The sequence below is a fragment of the Lissotriton helveticus genome, chromosome 2_2, assembly GCF_964261635.1.
Source record: "Lissotriton helveticus chromosome 2_2, aLisHel1.1, whole genome shotgun sequence".
In the NCBI taxonomy this organism is placed as follows: Eukaryota; Metazoa; Chordata; class Amphibia; order Caudata; family Salamandridae; genus Lissotriton; species Lissotriton helveticus.
Window position 1 is genome coordinate 468219908 of NC_136060.1, and position 18647 is coordinate 468238554.

At 47.0% G+C, this 18647-nt stretch overlaps 1 protein-coding gene across 1 annotated transcript in view; it reads right to left on the reverse strand.

Annotated features, from left to right (window-relative positions):
• SLC4A11 (solute carrier family 4 member 11) overlaps nt 1–18647 on the reverse strand; it is a 1943806-nt gene that overhangs the window by 442601 nt on the left and 1482558 nt on the right. Inside the window, exon 13 of the mRNA XM_078678714.1 lies at nt 12841–12973. Coding sequence (XP_078534840.1) covers nt 12841–12973 — 133 coding nt within the window. The remainder of the gene's footprint in view (nt 1–12840; nt 12974–18647) is intronic.

An 18647-nucleotide genomic window follows, 5' to 3' on the forward strand; every position in this document is an offset into this window, starting at 1 on the left:
GTGCGACGAGACACGTGGGACCGGCCATCTTGAACGAACCTGCACTTCGCTTCCAGCACGACTCCCAAGGTAAACTCGACCAAGTGCTTAGGGGATTGAGAAGCCCCAGCCCGAGCAGCCCCTGCACCGAAGATCAGCTCTCCAGCTTCCACGAGATCTGCGTGGGGCCCTTCTGCTTGTTTGCTGCTCAACGCGTTGTCTGGTCACTTGCCGGCTGGCTAGTGGCCTCCTAGACGACGAACCTTGAAATCTTCACTGCTGGTCTGGTTGCTCCAGACTGGCCCTTGCTCCCTTCCAAAAGAGGGGCACCCCGGACTCTCCTAGTCCGCACCAGATGCCTTTTTCACTCACCGCGTGGGTTGCCTTTGCCAAGGCCTGTTGACTCCAATCCCGGATCCGACACCGCCGACAGCGAGAGCCTGCGTGGGACAGCTCGTGCCTCCATCCTGGTCATCAAAGACACCTCCTGGTCCCCGTGGCTGCAGAGTCAAGCATCCACTCTTCACCTGATCGCGACGACATCTGGTTCCTTCCTGGTTCCACACCGGTCACTGGCTAGTGACTTTGAACACTGTCCCCTCTGCTTTCAGGTCCTCTTCTTCACCGATCCACCCTTGGATCGCACCGGACATCTTCCTCCTGGTCGCCTGCAGCATCTTTTCTTCCAGGCTCCATAGACTGCAACGCGAGAACCCGACACTCTTTGACACCTATGCACCCGCAGCCCGTGGGTGAGGAAACGAGAGCATTTCGGTGCTCAAGGGTAGTTTAACTGTCCTAGTGTCCAGTTCCACCGTCGTTTTAGTCCTAACTAGTCAGGATTGTCCATACTTACCTTTAACTTGAACTGTACTGTCCATAGACGTTGTTACGCATCTCGCGTGTGAATTCACACTCTGCACACGCGTCCCGTGGGCCTCCTATTACTTACCTAGAGTTAGTGTAGCGTGGTCCCAACGATCCTACAGCCTCTGGACAGCTCCATTTCTTCTATCGACTTTCACATTCCACTTACTTAGTATATGGTTTGTCGTGCACCTAGGGCACCATTGTAATTTCGTGTAACTTGTCGTATTTTTCTTAAGAGATTGTCATGTGCTCAGCCCTCTGACCTCAAAGAGTTCAGAGGTGTCATTAATAAATATACTGTTTATTTTCATAACAACCTGTGTGGTGTCCTTTCATCTGGTATTCAAGGGGTTATATTGTGGTAAAACAGCTGCTTCACATGCCAAAAGAGTTTAGCCTAAGACTGCTTTGTCCATGCTACCATTAGGATAGCTAGTCTATAAGCTTGACTTACAACCAATCACCATAAGGGTTGTTTGGACTGATACAAGGTGATCACTAGAACTAGTGAGCATCATATATCAGGCCAACTTCTCACAAGTGGTTCGAAAGGTGGCCCCATAAGTCTGGTAGTACAACATTTAAGTTCCAGACTGGCGAAGGTGGATGTTTTGGAGGGATGATTCTTTTTAGACCTTCCATAAAAGCTTTGATAGGTGGTATTCTGAACAGGGGCACGTGTTGTCTGTTCTGGAGATATGCTGCTATAGCAGCAAGGTGTAGCCTTATAGAAGAGTATGCGAGATTGCATCTTTGAAGATGTAGTAAGTAACAGATTATGTTTTGGATAGAGGCATCTACTGGATTGATTTGGTTGTTATTGCAATAAATTACAAATCTTTTCCATTTAGCTGCGTAGCAGGCTCTAGTAGTTGGGGGCCTTGCTTCCTTGATAGTGTTTATGCAGTCTGGAGGTAAGTTAAGATATCCAAATTCTAAGACCTCAGGAGCCAGATCGCAAGGTTCAACTGATTGGGATCTGGGTGCCTGATTTCGCCATGGTTCTGAGTTAGTAGCTGTGGAGATAGGCGCAGTCTTTGATGGGGAACTACTGAGAGTTCTAGGAGTGTTGTGTACCATGGTTGTCTTGCCCATGTGGGAGCAACCAGGATCATTGTGAGAGATTGTTGCCTTCGTTTGCGTGCCACTAATGGAATCAGTGGGGTTGGCGGAAAAGCGTACGCAAATCTGCCTGACCAGTTCATCCATATCGCATTGCCTTGTGACAACGGGTGCGGGAACCTGGCGGCAAAGGACTGGCATTTTGAGTTTTCTTTTGTGGCTAACAGATCTATTTCTGGATGTCCCCACTTTTGGAAGAATGGTTGGAGGACTGGAGGGTGAATCTCCCATTCGTGTATCTGTTGGCTGAGTCTGCTTAGCAGATCTGCAATTTGATTGTTTTTCCCTGGTAGGTGTTCTGCTAGGAGAAAGATGTTTTTTGGGATTGCCCACCTCCATATGCTCTGTGCTAGGTGAGACAGCTGTGGGGAGTGTGTCCCTCCTTGTTTCTTGATGTAGTACATGGCTGTCAAGTTGTCCGTCTGGATCAACACAGCCTTGTTCAAATATTTTTGGAAAGATTTCATTGCTAGAAATATTGCTAGCAATTCTAAGTGGTTTATATGCAGTGTCTTTTGCTTGAGTGTCCAGAGCCCTTGGACTGTGTATTGAAGTAGGTGGGCTCCCCAACCTGTCAGTGATGCGTCCGCTGTTAATATTACTTGTGGAACTGGCTCTTGGAACAGTCGCCCCTTGGAAAGGTTTTGTGGGTTCCACCACTGCAGAGAGTTGTAAGTGCTACTGTTGACCAACAATAGGTCTTTCAGTTGTCCTTGAGCTTGGTTCCACTGTTGCGCTAAGCATTCTTGTAGTGGACACATGTGAAGCTGGGTATGAGGGACAATGAATATGCAGGAGGCCATCATGCCTATAAGCTGCATGAACACTCGAGCTGGGAGGGAGTGATGTGGTTGAAATCTTTGAATGAGCGTCTGCATGCTGGCAATTCTGGCTGGATTTGGATAAGCCTTTGCCATCAGTGTATTTAATGTTGCTCCCAGATATTGTTGTATGTGGGAGGGTTGCAGATGTGCTTTTGGGTAATTGATAGAGAATCCTAGACTGTGCAGTAACTGGATTGTCTGAGAGGTATGGTTTGCACACTGTGTGTATGATTTGGCTTTTATGAGCCAATCGTCCAGATATGGAAACACGTGTATGTGTTGCCTTCTGAGGTGTACTGCTACCACTGCTAGGCATTTTGTAAAAACCCTTGGAGCTGTAGTTACCCCGAAGGGGAGAGCTTTGAATTGGTAGTGTTGACCTTCTATTGTGAACCTCAGATATTTTCTGTGAGCTGGGTGTATAGGTATGTTAAAGTATGCATCTTTTAGGTCTAATGTAGCCAGGAAGTCGCCTTGCTGGAGTAATGGAAGTACCTGTTGTAGAGTGACCATATGGAAATGCTCTTCGAGTATGTATTGGTTTAGAGGTCTGAGATCCAGTATCGGTCTGAGGGATCCGTCTTTTTGGGGGATTAGAAAGTAAAGAGAGTATACTCCTGTCCCCTGGTGTTGAAAAGGGACTGGTTCTATGGCACCTTTTTCTAGCATGGATGTGACCTCTCCCTGAGCCCCTGAAGGAGGAGCGACGAAAGGAACTTCTGGATGGCTCAAACTGAAGTGCGCCCATAGACTTAGCAGTGTCTGTCTTTTTTCATTTTTTCCAAGATTGTATCTACTGCAGGGCCAAATAAGAAATCTTGGTTAACTGGTTGGTTTAGGATGGTAGATTGCACTTCATTTTTGAAGCCGGAAATGCGGAGCTTCGCATGCCGCCGTATTAAGACGCTTGTGTTAATGGACCTTGCTGCTGTGTCAGTTGCGTCAAGTGCACATTTAATGGAAGCATTTGTGATAAACTTGCCTTCTTGTATGAGGTCATTAGCTTTAGCTTTGAACGGTTCTGGTAGGTGTTATAGTAAACCCTCCAGTTGGTCGTAATGTGCTCTATCATAGCGTGCTAATAGGGCTTGTGTGTTTGCAATTCTCCAGGTGTTTGCTGCCTGGGAGGCTACTCTTTTGCCTGAAGTTTCTAGTATCTCGGACTCCTTGTCAGGAGGGGGAGCATCCCCTGTTTGTGAGTTAGCTCGCTTTTGATACTACTAGTGAGTCCAGTGGCAATTGTGACCTAATGTTAGTAGGGTCTGCAGGGGCAGATTTATATTTTTTCTCTATCCTAGGGTTGAGGACACGCGCTCTGGCCGGATCTTTAAATATGTCGGCTGCGTGTTTTAGTGCCCCTTTCAACATAGGAAGTGTACGTACACTTTTTTCTGATGTGGGAAAAGTGTCAAAAAGAAAAGTCCTCTTCTATAGGATCGGAGTGCATGTCTACGCCGTGAAATTTAGCAGCCCTATCCACTAATTGATTAAATACAATAGTGTCGTCTGTAGGCGACGGTTTTGTAGGATATGTAGAGGTGTCGGCGATGGGTTGTGGGTCATAGTTATCATAAGGGTCATTTTGATCCTCCCATGTGTAGGAGAGTGGGGTCTGCAATCCAATGGCCACCCCCGATTTTTGCTTTTTGCTTCACTGGTTTACGACTTTCCCTGGCTGTGGGCCTGCTAATCAGACCCACAGCCTAGCTGTTCTCGCTCTAAAATTACAACCATGTACCTTAGGTGCATTTACCAATTGGTACTGGGCCACCTTATCAGTCCCTGTACAGTATACCTTAGGTATCCAGGGCATAGGTGTACCCAGGGCCTACCAGGGGCTGAAGCATGTATTATGCCACCCCTGGCTGGCCATCTAAATCTGACACAACTGGCTGCACGACAGCTGGGGCAAGGTGGTGTAAGACCCCTTGCTATAGATATAGTATACATATATCTAATCCTAAAATGGACACATATATTCCTATCAGTCACTCCTATGGCAGGCCTTATCAATCCTGAAGGCAGAGTGCTTGGAATTATGCGAGATGGTGCTCTGGCATGAGCTGAGCCCGTTTGCAGCTGGCGGAACCAAGTCCGAATAGCTGTTCCATGATAACGCTATACCATATACTCTTAAGTGCATTATAATCCTCGCAGTTAAATGCTAACTCTGGTATAGCATTATCAAAACATGTCGAGTAAGGTGTCATACGAATTGGAATACTACCCCCTCGCCAATTCTGGCGACGGGGGTAGCATTCCACCCTTCTAGAGGGACACGACATGTATGTAACTGTGAACCCCGGTTAAAGTTAACTCGAGCCTCAGCATCACAAAATGGATGCTGCCACCACAGACACAAGTCTGACCTCCTGCTGCTGGGAGTCCTTCCAGCAAGGGAGGCTCAGACAAAGGGTTTCCTGCCTTGGGAGGTGCTAGCAGCACCCCAGACAGGATTTTGTGTATTAGGTAAGCCAAGGCTGAAAGGAATGAGACATGCCTGGGGCACACAAGGTGCCCTGTGCATACACCGGTTCCAACCAGTTGCTGGGGCACTCCAGCCCCAGCCTTGGCGGGAAACCGGACAAAGGATAGGGGGTGTAACCACCCCCCTTCCTGGTCCCACCCAGGGGAGGGACCTAGTCGTAGTGCAGCCCCCTTTAGCTGAAAAAAGGTAGGAGCTGGTCCCATTCCCAGTTAGATTACTCTTGACAACTTCTACGAAGAACTCTTGACCTTCTACCTCCTGATTTCCAGAAGACTGAAGAATCTCCCCTATGGTCAGGGAGTGACCATCCTGCTTCGCAGGCACCATCAAGCTCCTGCGTGGTTTGCTGTAAAGTCCTTCCAGCCCGGAATCCGACAATCCAGCTCGACAAGACCCGGACCTCCAGACCTCTCTGACCTCTACCCACATCCACAGCACAGCTGGGACCCGTGGGTGCGACGAGCAACGTGGAGACGGCCATCTTGAGAAAACCTGCACAGCGCTTCCAGCACGACCGCCGAGGGATCCTCGAGTGAGTGCATCAGGGTCTGAGAAGCCCTACACCGACGCAGCTCATGCACCAAAGACCAGCCCCCCAGCATCCACGAGATCTGCGTGGGGCCCTTTTGCCTGGTTGCTGCATCTCCTGTTGTCTGGTCACTTGCCGGCTGGCTCGTGACCTCTGAGACGACGATCCGAAGAATCCAACACTGCTAGTCTGGTCCCCCAGACTGGCCCTTGCTTCCCTGTGAACGAGAAGCACACCGGACCCTCCTGGTCCGCACCAGACGCCATCTTTGTTCCACCGCGTGGCTTGCATTAGCCAAGGCCTGTTGTCCAGATCGACGATCCGACACCGCCAACAGCAGCAGACTACGTGGGACAGCTCGTGCCTCCAGCCTGGTCGTGAAGAGCAGCTCCTGGTCCACGCAGCTACAGAGAGAAGCGACCCCTCCTTCACCTGAACGCGGCGACAGCATCTGGTTCCCTCCTGGTTCCAGCACCGTCACTGGCTAGTGACCAAGACTCTGTCCCCTTCCTTTTCAGGACTTCCTTCTTCCCAGTTCCACCCTTGGAACCACCGGACTCCTCCATCTGGCTGCCTGCCAGCAACTCCTTGTTTCAGGCATCACCGAGATCAACGCAGCAAACCCGACGCAACTTCAGCCCTATGCACCCGCAGCCTGTGGGTTAGGTAACTAAAGCTTCTAGGTGCTGAAGTCTGTGTACACTATCCTAGTGTTCAGGTCCACTGTGATTTTCCCTTCAGCCAGCCGGGTTCGTCCGGAATCAGTAACTTTCTAAATTGTAAGATCCATAGACGTTGGTACGCATCCCGCGTGAGAGTTCCCACTTTGCACGTGAGTCCCGTGGGCCTCCTGCTCCTTACTTACCTAGTTCGTAGCGTAGTCCCAGCGATCCTCCAGTCTCTGGATCCCCTTACAGTACTTTCCTTCCTCGCATTCCATTGTTTTGAGTATATGGTTTGCCATGCCCCTAAGGCGCACTTGTAAATATTGTGCGAACTCGTATTTCTTTTGAAGTATTGTCATGTGCTTAGCCCTCTGACCTCAAAGAGTTCAGAGGTGTATGTTAGTTAATAAATATCTGTTTATTTTCATAACAACCTGTGTGGTGTCCTTTCACTTGGTATTCAAAGGGTTATATGTGGTAAAACAGCTGGCTTCACATGCCATTCAGAGTTTAGCCTAAAAGTCTGCTTTTGTCCACGCTACTAGGATAGCTGGTCTATAAGGTTGACTTACAACCAATCACCATAAGGGATTGTTTGGACTGATACAAGGTGATCACTAGAATTAGTGAGCATCATATATCAGGCCAACTTCTCACACCATGTGTAATCCTGTACATCCTGATCCACAGGTTCGGCAAAGTCATCCTGAGGGTCTCCCCCTGTTTTCAGTGTCATAACCTGAAGGTGTAGGAGAGTAAGGTACAAAAGGCATGTTAGGAAAGAAAGGAGGTGGAGTGAAAGGCCTTGAAGGAGACGTGCCAAAGTCTTTTTTCTTTGTAGGAACAGGTGGAAAAGTATTGGTGTCTAGCGGTCTTTTCTTCCTTTTGTAAACTGTTACGTGTCCAGTTTCAGGGTCGATAAACAGTTTAGATTGCTCAGCGCTTAATGGATCAGGATGGAAAAGTTCTTCCTCAACTGTCAGTGATTTTGGCGCAGAAGCTTTTGGCCTAGTCACTTCTTTGGGATGGAGGGCCTTCAGCTGTGGAGCTGTTTTTGGCCGCTGCTTTCGGCGACCTTTTTAGGTTGGACGACTTTGTTTGGTTGGACGTCCTTTGTTGGCTGTTTCGCCTTTTTCGGTTCAACGACCTTTGGTTCGACGACCTTTTTCGGGTCAACCTGTTTTTTCGGATCGACCTTTTCCTGATCGACCTGTTTTTTTGGATCGACCTTTTCCTGATCGACCGGTTTTTTCGGAGCGACATTTCGGGTCCACAGTTTTTTCGGGGTCCATGACTTTTTTCGGTTCCCAGTGTTTTTTAGGCTGAACGACCTCCTTTGGCTCGAGGTTTTTTGCAGGCTCGATGACCTTCGGGTCGATAGTCTTTTTAGTGCGATGCGTTTTTGTTGGATCGACACTCTTTTTAGGCTGGACGGCCTCTTTCGGGTCGACTGTCTTGAGCTAGTCAACTGATTTAGGTTGTACGGCCTTTTTGGGAATAGTTTTACTGGTTCCCGGGGTATCGGAAGGCTTGGGTTTTGTCTTCGGGGCCGAGCCGGAAGGCAGGGCCTCTGTAGGAGTTTGTCGATCTCGGCTAAGGCCTTTAGGCGATGCTTCGACCGGAGCCTTGTCTTGGGTTGGAAGCGGGGTTAAGGGCTTGGTACTCACAGTTTGCCCCGGTGGGATCAAAGCGCGGAGATACCCTCACGGGATTGATTCCTGCGCTATAAAAGAAATTAAATTAAATAATAATAATCTGGTCATCGGAGTCCGACTGGTCCTCCACGGTGACAATTTGTAGATTGGAGTCGGCCGCTTCTGGGAGGTCATGTTCGTCTTCGAAGATGTTCTCTGGTTTCGGTGCCTGCCGCTGCATTTCTTGTCTCGCAGCTCTTCGGTTCCGGATAGTTTTCTTCGACCGGAACGGAGCACAGGCTGTACAGTTTTCCTCGTTGTGCTCGGGAGATCGGCACTTGTTGCATACTGTACGTTTATCAGTATGTGGGAACTTGGAGTGACATTGTGGGCACTTTTTAAAGGGGGTCCTTTCCATCGGCAGCAGGCCCACATGGTGTCGAAAAGGCCCAACGGCCCGCGTAGACGACCGGATCGAGATGGAAAGTAACTTCTAATGGAGGGGTACCGAACGAGAACAATACCATCGAGGGAAAAGGCCTTTTGGCCTTAGGAAGTTGAACAGTTTCGGTTCCGAAGTTGGAGTTGAGGAGTAGCATCCGAATCCAATGGCAGAAAAAAACAATCTGAGGTTGGAGAAGATGCCCATGCACACTGTAGTCCATGGGAGGAGTCACCTATCTCGTGATACTTCGAAGACTCTTCCAGGACAACAAGGCGCAATCATCCGGACCCAACACTAGGCGGCGATCTATGCACAAGATATGAATTCAGCAGCCCACATGCCTCGAACATACAAATGCTGCTGGGGGCTTGCAACACTGGTTGTGCCACCCACAGAAGCGGCCAGGTAAAATGTGTCTAAGGTCTGCCATTGCAGAACCTGCATGCAGTCTGGTACTGTCATGGTACTGTCATGGTGGCTGGGCAAATGCACACACTTGACAGCCCCTAAACCTTCCCTTTACTTCATGTGAGTCACCCCAATGGTAGGTCCAAGGGCAGGGTGCATTGTAAGTATAAGGTAGGACAAGCCCTGATGTGTGTGGCATGTCCTAATAGTGAATTACAGCCATTTTCGTTTTTCACTATTGTAAGGCTACCTGTTCTTATAGGCCAGATTAGGCTGCTGGAATTATTACACCCTATAATCCCAGCAGGCTCAGGGAACATGGTAGAAAGTAAAGTTTAGTATGCCTGAACTCAGAATAACAAAATACATCTTTTAGTAAAGTTAATTTTAATATCCTGCGTTTGCAAATACTACTTTTAGAAAGCTAGTATTTGCTTGCCTAACCATTTCAGCCCGCCTCTGCTAGGATGTGTATCTGCTGTCTGGTTTCTGTGAGTGACAGGGCTGGGGCTGACAGGTAGTGAATAGAGGGATTACACCAGGATGGGTGGGGGGAGTGCCCCTTGACTCTGAATAGGGCTGTGCTCTGCCACCTCAATGCTGGCTCCGCCCCCTTGGGAGCGACTGATGTCTCTGCCCTGCACCTTGTGAAGAGAGAGGGGTAGACTGTCAACAGAGTGCTCCCGGACCGTACTAGTCACCACAATGCTGGCTCCACCTCCACCTCCGTCTGATGTCCCTGCCCTGCTCACTGAAAGGAGAAGCCAGAGTCTGCAAAACAAAGTGCTCAGGGACTGGACTGGATTAGGCAAAGGCCCCCCTGGCCTGAAAGAACAAAGGATTTCATGTATAAAAGTAGGAGCCCTGCTCCGAAGAAATCAGATCCTGTTTGCGCCAAGAAGAAATTCTGCCCGAAGAGAAGGACCTGGGAAAGCTACATGGAGGACTAATGTCTCTAGCCTGAGAGACTGGCCTGCGGTGGGTGCCTTGCTGCAAGAAGGAGAGGAGAAAAGACTGAATTGACTTTTTATTTCAACTTGTGCAATCTCTGAAAAAGATCTCCAAGGGCTTGCGTGTGAGCCTGCCCCCTGAACTGCGCCCCAGGAACATTTGGCGCTACCCCCCTGAAGGAAAAGCTGCTGACTATGCTGCCTGTCCCGGCAGCGCTGACCGCGAAAAGCTGAGTGCGCTGTGACCCTTCGTCACGCACTCTGAAGAGCCTGTGCACCCCTGTCCCGCCGAGCAACGAGACTTCTGCCTGGTTGCGCCGCAGTTTGCAAAGTAAGGACCAGCCCCGCCTGGCCTGAGCACCGTGACTGTTGCCCGACCGAGCCGTAGCTCGCAACGTGAGAAAGGACCCGTCCGGTCCGAGCACCGCGACCCTGTGGCCCCCGAGCCGTAGCTCGCAGCGTAAAGACAGACCTTCAGCCCGTGTTCGCTTCCCCCGTGTGGCCCTGCTGAAACGCGCCACGCCGCTGTGACTAAGCAGCTGCGACGCGTGGTGCGGTTGGTGTTCGTCCCGTACCTTCGGATCGCACCGCACCTTTCATCACCGTCCAAGGCTACCCACCTTCAGGACCGGAGTGGACTCTGCCAAGAAGCACCTTTGCCCCACAACGCATCGCTGCCCAACGTACCAGAGCTACTGCCTGAGCCGTAGCTACACAACAAGGAAGGCACCACGACGTGGGACGTCTGACCGGCCTTCGCACCGTCCGCCCCGAACTCTCTAAGAAAAAGGTACTGTACGCTGCGAACTGTAGGCCGTACGAGTCGCACTGAAGCCTACAACTCGTACCACCTGTTAGAACAACCGCATCCTTGTACGCACCGTACTGTGCACCGCACCCCAGACAACTGTCCGCGAGGCGTGTATAATTTGGTCAAGCCTTTCTTCGCAACGAGGTGCGAGTCGCACGGGAGTGCTACGACTCGAACCCCTGTGTCACCTGCATCGCTGTACGCCTCGTACCGCCCATCGGACTAACGAGTCCGCCAGGCGCGTGAGCATCGGCAAGACCTTTCCTTTTCGCACCGAACGACGCGCACAGGAGTGCTACGAACTGCACAACCTTTTTAAAACATTGCCAAAGAGCTGATTGATGCCCTTAGTATTGTGGAACCTTTCTTAAAGTGTTACTTGGAACTTTTAATTAAGCCTGCATATAAAATAAGTATATTTTTATATAAAACCCGCCTGGTGTCAATCTGTAGTGTGTCAAATGGTTACTGTGTGTTATTACAAATGCTTAACACTAAAAGCTCTGGGGATTAGCCTTGTCTGCTCACGCCACGCCGCCTAGAGGGTGAGAAGGGGTTATTTCTAGGAGTAAGTCCCTGGCCCTGACTAGAGGAGAGGGTCCCTGTTTGCCACAAGTGTATACCTGTGCCAACCAGAGACCCCCAATTCTATCACAGCTTCTCAAATATCTAGGAGCCACACTACTCTAAAGGGAGAAATCTATCCTACTTAGGAAATATGCTGTGAGCCTGAAGTTACCGAGTAAAGTAAGGAAAGATTTCACGCATTTCACAAGTGTATATATTCATGCTAAGACTCACCTAAGAACTTTTCAATGTCCTCTAATAGGGCTTCTAATACGCAGTATTTGTAGAACAGAGACTAGACTACAGTAAAATATTCAAACACAGATTGTGGTAACACTCAGTAAAAGCATTGAACCATTTATAGGTGCCTGTGTTGGTAATGTTCCACAGCACTGCGTAGATGCATTTCTTTTATCTTTCACTTCCTATTTTAATCTTCATTTAGCAGTAAAATGCTGATCAACTTTAACCTTCGGAAAGCTTGTTTCATTTAGACAGTTGTTACAGCTAAAGTTTCACTCAGGTAGTTTGACATCATGACATTTCTCCTTCACTCAAACTCTTAAGAGGAACGTAACCAGTAGCACGGACTCTGAATGCAGCAGAACAATTCATATTGTCAAGTAGGCAAGTGTTGGTTGTAGGAAGACAGCAACTTTCGAGTGGCAAACCCACATATACTGCTGAAATTGGCAAAAAAATCCAGGACCACATAAAGCTTGGTTAAGGGAATTAAGGTTGTGTAGGGTGCTTCAGAAGTCATTGGATAGAAACTTAACTGGGCTTTCAAAGGCCGGGCAGTCACGAACAGTCTAAGTGTTGGTTATCAGAAGGATTATGATGACAGCCTGATGTGAATGTATGGGAAACTAAAAGAAAGTGAAGAATGATGTTCAGAAATTAGGTGTTTCATCTGCCTGCAAATGTCAGTTTGGAAAAAACATAAAACTGTCAATCACTACTCTCGCTTTCTTCCCCTGAAGAACTATATGGAAAAAGCATTCAACAACTGAATTTATTTCATCCACTCCACTGCTATATCTGCAGCCAAGATAGTGATCCGTCCCTCTGATGTGTCTCCATATTCTTGTGCTAGGGTTGTTCAGCACATTATATGTTTCTCATTATAGTAGACCCTAAAATCTAGTAGTCTGCAGCAATCCCCTCCCTCTATCCAGTTGGGTTGGTTAAATCATGAAAAAAGCCTGTCCTTCAATGATGAATACCAGAGTGCCATTTTCAATCTTGAGTGACGAGGATGAGAAAGAATTAATGAATCCATCAAGGGCAAAAAGTCCATAATTGCTACATCTACTTACCCCTCTATGGCTCAAAATCATAAAAAAATTTGGAAGTGAGGAGAAAGAACAGGCAAGTTAAGTTGATGCCTCAGGATAACAGAAGAAATGTCCATAAAAAAGGATAGTAAAACAAAAATGTATAGTCATCACATTTCCTACCAACTGCAAATAGTAGATTTAACCTATGAAAATGAACTAAAAACACTAAAACAGAACCAAATGTAATATGCATCAAACAGAAATTTACCTTTTAAAGAGCTTCATTAACAGACTGCAGTTAAATAGGGCGTATAACACAAGAAAACAACTGTTCCATAGCCCTGTCCAGGCATAGAAAGCTTTAAAGTCCAAATTGTAGTCATCACAGATTCCTCTAATCACTGCAAAAGCAAAAAACATTCATTCGTGTAACTGCATTTGTAACTGCATTTTCTATATTACAAAGAGATTAGAACTGCCAAATAGAAAAAACAATAATAAGGTACTGACAATTTTAAAGATGGGAACAGGCAGTTGAATCAAAACCTGTATTAAGAATAGAAGAGCAGTCAAATAGAGTGGGGATATAGAGTTAGCCCGAAACCGATCCCAGGATGGTCGTTTGCGGTCCAGGGAAGACATGGCTTGGCAGTTCGGACTGGACTGCTCCAATTAGGCACAGGGTCAAGACTGATTTGCATATAGCTGTGTCTGAACTGGGGTGGCGAAGTGAGCTAAAGAAGGATGATGGATTCAACCCAGATCTGTGACTGGGGGTGAGTGTCTGAAAAGTTTCGTCCATCATCTACTTGTGTTTGCTTTCTTCACCCTAAGTTGGCAAGGTATGCCCAGACGTGGGTCCCTTTTAAAGAGCTTCATTAACAGACTGCAGTTAAATAGGGCGTATAACACAAGAAAACAACTGTTCCATAGCCCTGTCCAGGCATAGAAAGCTTTAAAGTCCAAATTGTAGTCATCACAGATTCCTCTAATCACTGCAAAAGCAAAAAACATTCATTCGTGTAACTGCATTTGTAACTGCATTTTCTATATTACAAAGAGATTAGAACTGCCAAATAGAAAAAACAATAATAAGGTACTGACAATTTTAAAGATGGGAACAGGCAGTTGAATCAAAACCTGTATTAAGAATAGAAGAGCAGTCAAATAGAGTGGGGATATAGAGTTAGCCCGAAACCGATCCCAGGATGGTCGTTTGCGGTCCAGGGAAGACATGGCTTGGCAGTTCGGACTGGACTGCTCCAATTAGGCACAGGGTCAAGACTGATTTGCATATAGCTGTGTCTGAACTGGGGTGGCAAAGTATAGCTGTGTCTGAACTGGGGTGGCGAAGTGAGCTAAAGAAGGATGATGGATTCAACCCAGATCTGTGACTGGGGGTGAGTGTCTGAAAAGTTTCGTCCATCATCTACTTGTGTTTGCTTTCTTCACCCTAAGTTGGCAAGGTATGCCCAGACGTGGGTCCCTTGCTCACTTTGCCACTGGATTCAAGCCAGCCTTGCTGATGAGGGCCGGAAACCAGTCCCAGGATGCTTGTTTCTGATCCAGGGAAGACGAGGCTTGGCAGTTCGGACTGGACTGTTCCCATAAGGCACAGGGTCAAAACTGATTTGCATATAGCTATGTCTGAACTGGGGTGGCGAAGTGAGCTAAAGAACGATGATGGATTAAACCCAGATCTGTGACAGTGGGTGAGTGTCTGAAAAGTTTTAGCGCTCCGTCCATCTCCTTGTGTTTGCTTTGAAATTAAGGATACAACAATGTAAATAGAAATGGTAAACTAATATAATAGAAAGCATAGAAAGAGCAGTAGAGTAAAATACGGTAATAAAGTACGAACATTTAAATAGAAAGAAAAATAAAAGCTTGAAAACATAAGCAAAGAAATTGAACTGGAAAAAGAAAACCAATATTGTCAGATAAAGATCGCATAGTGGAAACGAGCAAAAACAGAAAGAAAGCAAAGGAAACTATTAAAGATTAGATTTAAAACAAATTAGTAAACAGCTGGAACACTGCAGAACATTAACCATTTCACTGCTTTGGTCAGTAAAAACAGTGAGCAACCATTCCCTTGCCCTACCTATTTCTAGTACTGACTGGCCTCAGCATCAAGTGAAGTAAGCACCTTGTGAAGCATGTGCCCCCCTCCACCATAGGCTCATGGTCCTGAGTCATGCTCCACTGGACACTGCAATGAGCTCTATGCACATTGAGCACCTGTTCGCCATTTAAAGTACTTGTATTGGCGTGTGTGGATGGTGCACAATGCAACCGATGAACTACACCCGGCACTTGAGTGATGAAGTGACACATGTACACTGATTTAAAAAAAGTACCTCAGGAAAAGAACCCTAAATTTTTTTTATATTCATGAACCTTTAGTAATGTTAACAGAAGCATGTAGTGGATTTATACCATTTGTAGGATCTTGTATCAGCTATGACGATACAAAAAAATAGCCTAAATACGACTAGTACATAAAATAGTTAAAAATGCTATCTGTCAATAGATGGAGAAAAGGAATAAACGAAGAGAGGGGGAAGCTGGAAATGAAAGTTTCAGAGTGATCACGGCCACTCAATATATAAAATCCAGGAAGAACCATCAGTTTTCTGCTATGAACTGAATCCTGACTTTAATGGACTGTTGATTAATGATATAAAGGCAAGGAAAAGGGATCAGTTATAGTTTGGCTGTGTGATGGTTTTTTTTTTACAGGACCCACGCTTCATCACAGGTTCTGTGGAAGGCTTTTATTTCCACATCCAATAAATACACAGTAATTTCTGGTGTCTCATTGCAGAATATGCATAACTTTCAACATTTTCATATCTCTTTTGTAGATCACACCTGGCCCAACCTGAACCTCCCACCGGATGTATGCCTTGGGACACCAGGTACACTCTTAATCAGATTGTTTCTTTTTTATAGACTGTGCTTAATCCACAAGCAGATTCCACCTTTTTAATGTGTTCTTGGAACATCAGCGGCCTTCAGCAGAAAATTAGGAATCCAGACACCTATTCCTTTATATGTGAGCATGCAGTAATAGCCCTGCAGGAAACTTGGGCCACACAAGGCTGCCCTGTCATCGGCTATATTGAACTATGGAAACCAGCACTCAGGGACAGCCGTTATGGTCACTCTAAAGGTGGCCTGTCAATGGACATATCAAACAATTTAAAAGGCCCAATCACACGATTAAATCTTGATGAAGACTGGCTACTTGGGGTCAAAATCAATTAATGGCGGAAACAACATTCACTTTTTCTCCTAAACGTGTACATAAACCCAAGCACACGTACAAAAAAAAGATCACCTGGTATGTCTAACGAAAATTATGAGTGACCTAGCCGCGGAACAACCCAATTCAGATTGTATTGTCACGGGGGATTTCAATACCAACCTATTCCAAGTAAAACCAGCAGAAACTGAAGGGCCTGTCTTATTTTCTTTGACTGAGGCTGCGATACAAACCAAACCGCCCAACCAAGCCTACTGCGGTCTGGGTGAACTCTGTGTGATGCGATTTTACAGTGCAGGCTATCTTGTAATGAATGGAAGGTCGGTGGGTGATACCCCTCCAAACTGGTCCTGGAAAATGTCAATAAACAATCCTATTTGGATTATACCATCTGTAACTCAGCCCTGCTCCACTGTCTGGTCAGTTTTGGTATCCACCCACGAACCGAAAGCGACCATCGGCCTAGGTCATATCCCTCAACACAAACCCAGTGAACCACAAAACTGCACCTCCAACCTGCAGGGGGACATACACTGAAAATCTAAAGCGCCTCAGATGGAGTGAGGACATTAGTCCGAATATTCTACATGTAAGCACGGACCTTATAAGAGGTGGAATCGATCAGGACGCCTCTCCGATTGCGGCATGGACGATGCTTTGCTCACACCTAATCAATCTTTTCCCAGCAAAACAGCAGGCCCAAAGGACAATCCCGCCTCGCCATTTCATACTTTCAAAACAGTCAAAGTCACTTAAGAAAGCCAAAAACAATGCCCTGCTGCTACTTGCAAAATCTCCGGGGAATAGTGAGCTCCTAAAAATGTATCAAGCAGCCCAAAAGTCATTCAGGCTGGCGATTACCAAAGACAAACAGACGCACGAAAATCAATTCTGGTGTAAATTAGTGTGGGAGAGCAAGAGCCGAAATTCAAGAAAATTCTGGGCCCTAATTAACCACTCCAACCCGAGCACATCGAGCTTCGGGTCGGCAAACATCCAAGAATCAGACTGGGCAACTTTCCTCACTGACCACTTTAGATCACCAGAATATTCAGGTGCTACAGGAAGCAGCCCCCCAAGAGATATCGAGACTGATTTTAGTAACATGCGGAGCATATCCACTGAGTGTTTACACTCTGTCAGCGAGGATCTTCAGATGCCGCAAGAAAGGGTTGCCTCAGCTGTGTCAAAAGCAAGATCAGACGGAGCACCGGGCCCAAATGGCTTGCCACAGAGCCTGTTTAAATCGGACACAGCTCTCTGGTCAGGGCCGCTAACAAATCTTTTTAAATATGCTTTAAGAACTGCAACAATCCCGGACTCATGGCGGGGTGCAATAATCCACCCAATCTATAAATCAGGATCCCGTGCCTCCCCCAACAATTATAGACTCATTGCTCTTTTGGACATTGAGGCTAAGCATTATGCAGGTCTCCTCTTGGAGGAGTTGAGGCTATGGGCAAAGGAACACAAACTGATACCGATGAACCAAACAGGTTTTAGTGCCAACTCCGGGACTAGGACCAACCTATTAGCATTGTCAACTATTGTCGACAAAGCACTCAACATCTAGGTCAGTGCTTTGCTGCCTTGTCGACTTCAAAACCGCGTTTGACAGGGTCCCAAGGGCGGCTTTATGGGAACAGCTAAGAAAATGGGGGATCCCTGATAAACTACTGGAGGCAATCATTCAACTTCACTCTTGTACCTGGGTCCGGGTGAAGTTGGGGTCCGGCACGCATCTCTCGCGGAAAATCATGACAACTAGATGTGTGAAGCAGGGATGCGTGCTGGCCCCCCTCCTTTTTAACCTGTTTATAGCGGATTTGTCTATGACACTGGATGAAACAAATAGTCATCCCCCAAAGGTGGGAGGCACGGCACTAAGTAACCTTTTATATGCCGATGACCTGGTTCTTTGTAGCCTCACTAGGGTCGGGCTGCAAAGGCTCCTTGACAAACTACTTAGTTACACGATCACGAACCAACTAGAGTTTAATTTAAAGAAAACCCAATTTGTCCCCTTTGGAAGGAAACGGCATGTCGGTGGTGGGTGGTCATATAACAACACAAGTCTTGTTACAGGTCACTCGTACAAATATCTAGGTGTTCACCTGGACTCTAGGGGTAATCTCATTAAATAGCGCAACGAGATCGCAGTTAAAGCCTTGACCCTTGGGGTGTCACTAGCCAAGCATACGAAAAATCTCTCTGGCCCAACTCTCTCGCCACTTTTGGAAGTCCTGAGAGCAAAAATTGGCCCTACCCTATCATACGGCATAGAGATATTTAGGGGCAAACTGAACACTGTCTTAAATCAACACACGAATAAAATCTATAACCAGGTCCTCCATCTGCCAAATTCCGCATCTGCAGCACAGATAAGATTAGAGCTGGGGTTATTAAATTATGAGGCCTCTAACATCGGCGCATACTTAAACTTTTGTCATAAACTGAGACAAGCGGACCTAGGCACACTAGAATCCTTAGTCTGGCTAGAAATCACCCAGAAAAATCCAGGAGGTGCGTTTGGTCGCCTTTTTAAGGACTCTATTCATCAAATGTCGGCGAGTGACTTATGGGCCCTTAACCCCAGCCAGACAGCATTCAAAACCGGTATTTAAAAATGTGTGAGAAGGAGTTCACTCATTACGGACAAAGCCCTCTTTTCCAAACGCAGTCATGCTTGGGCTCTTGTAAATTCTTACAGACGGTTAGCCACCCCCCACTTACCTGTCTTGCACATACTCACTGTATTTAAAACGCAGCCTTATGGCTATTAGAATGGGTGACTGGCGATTTTTGCA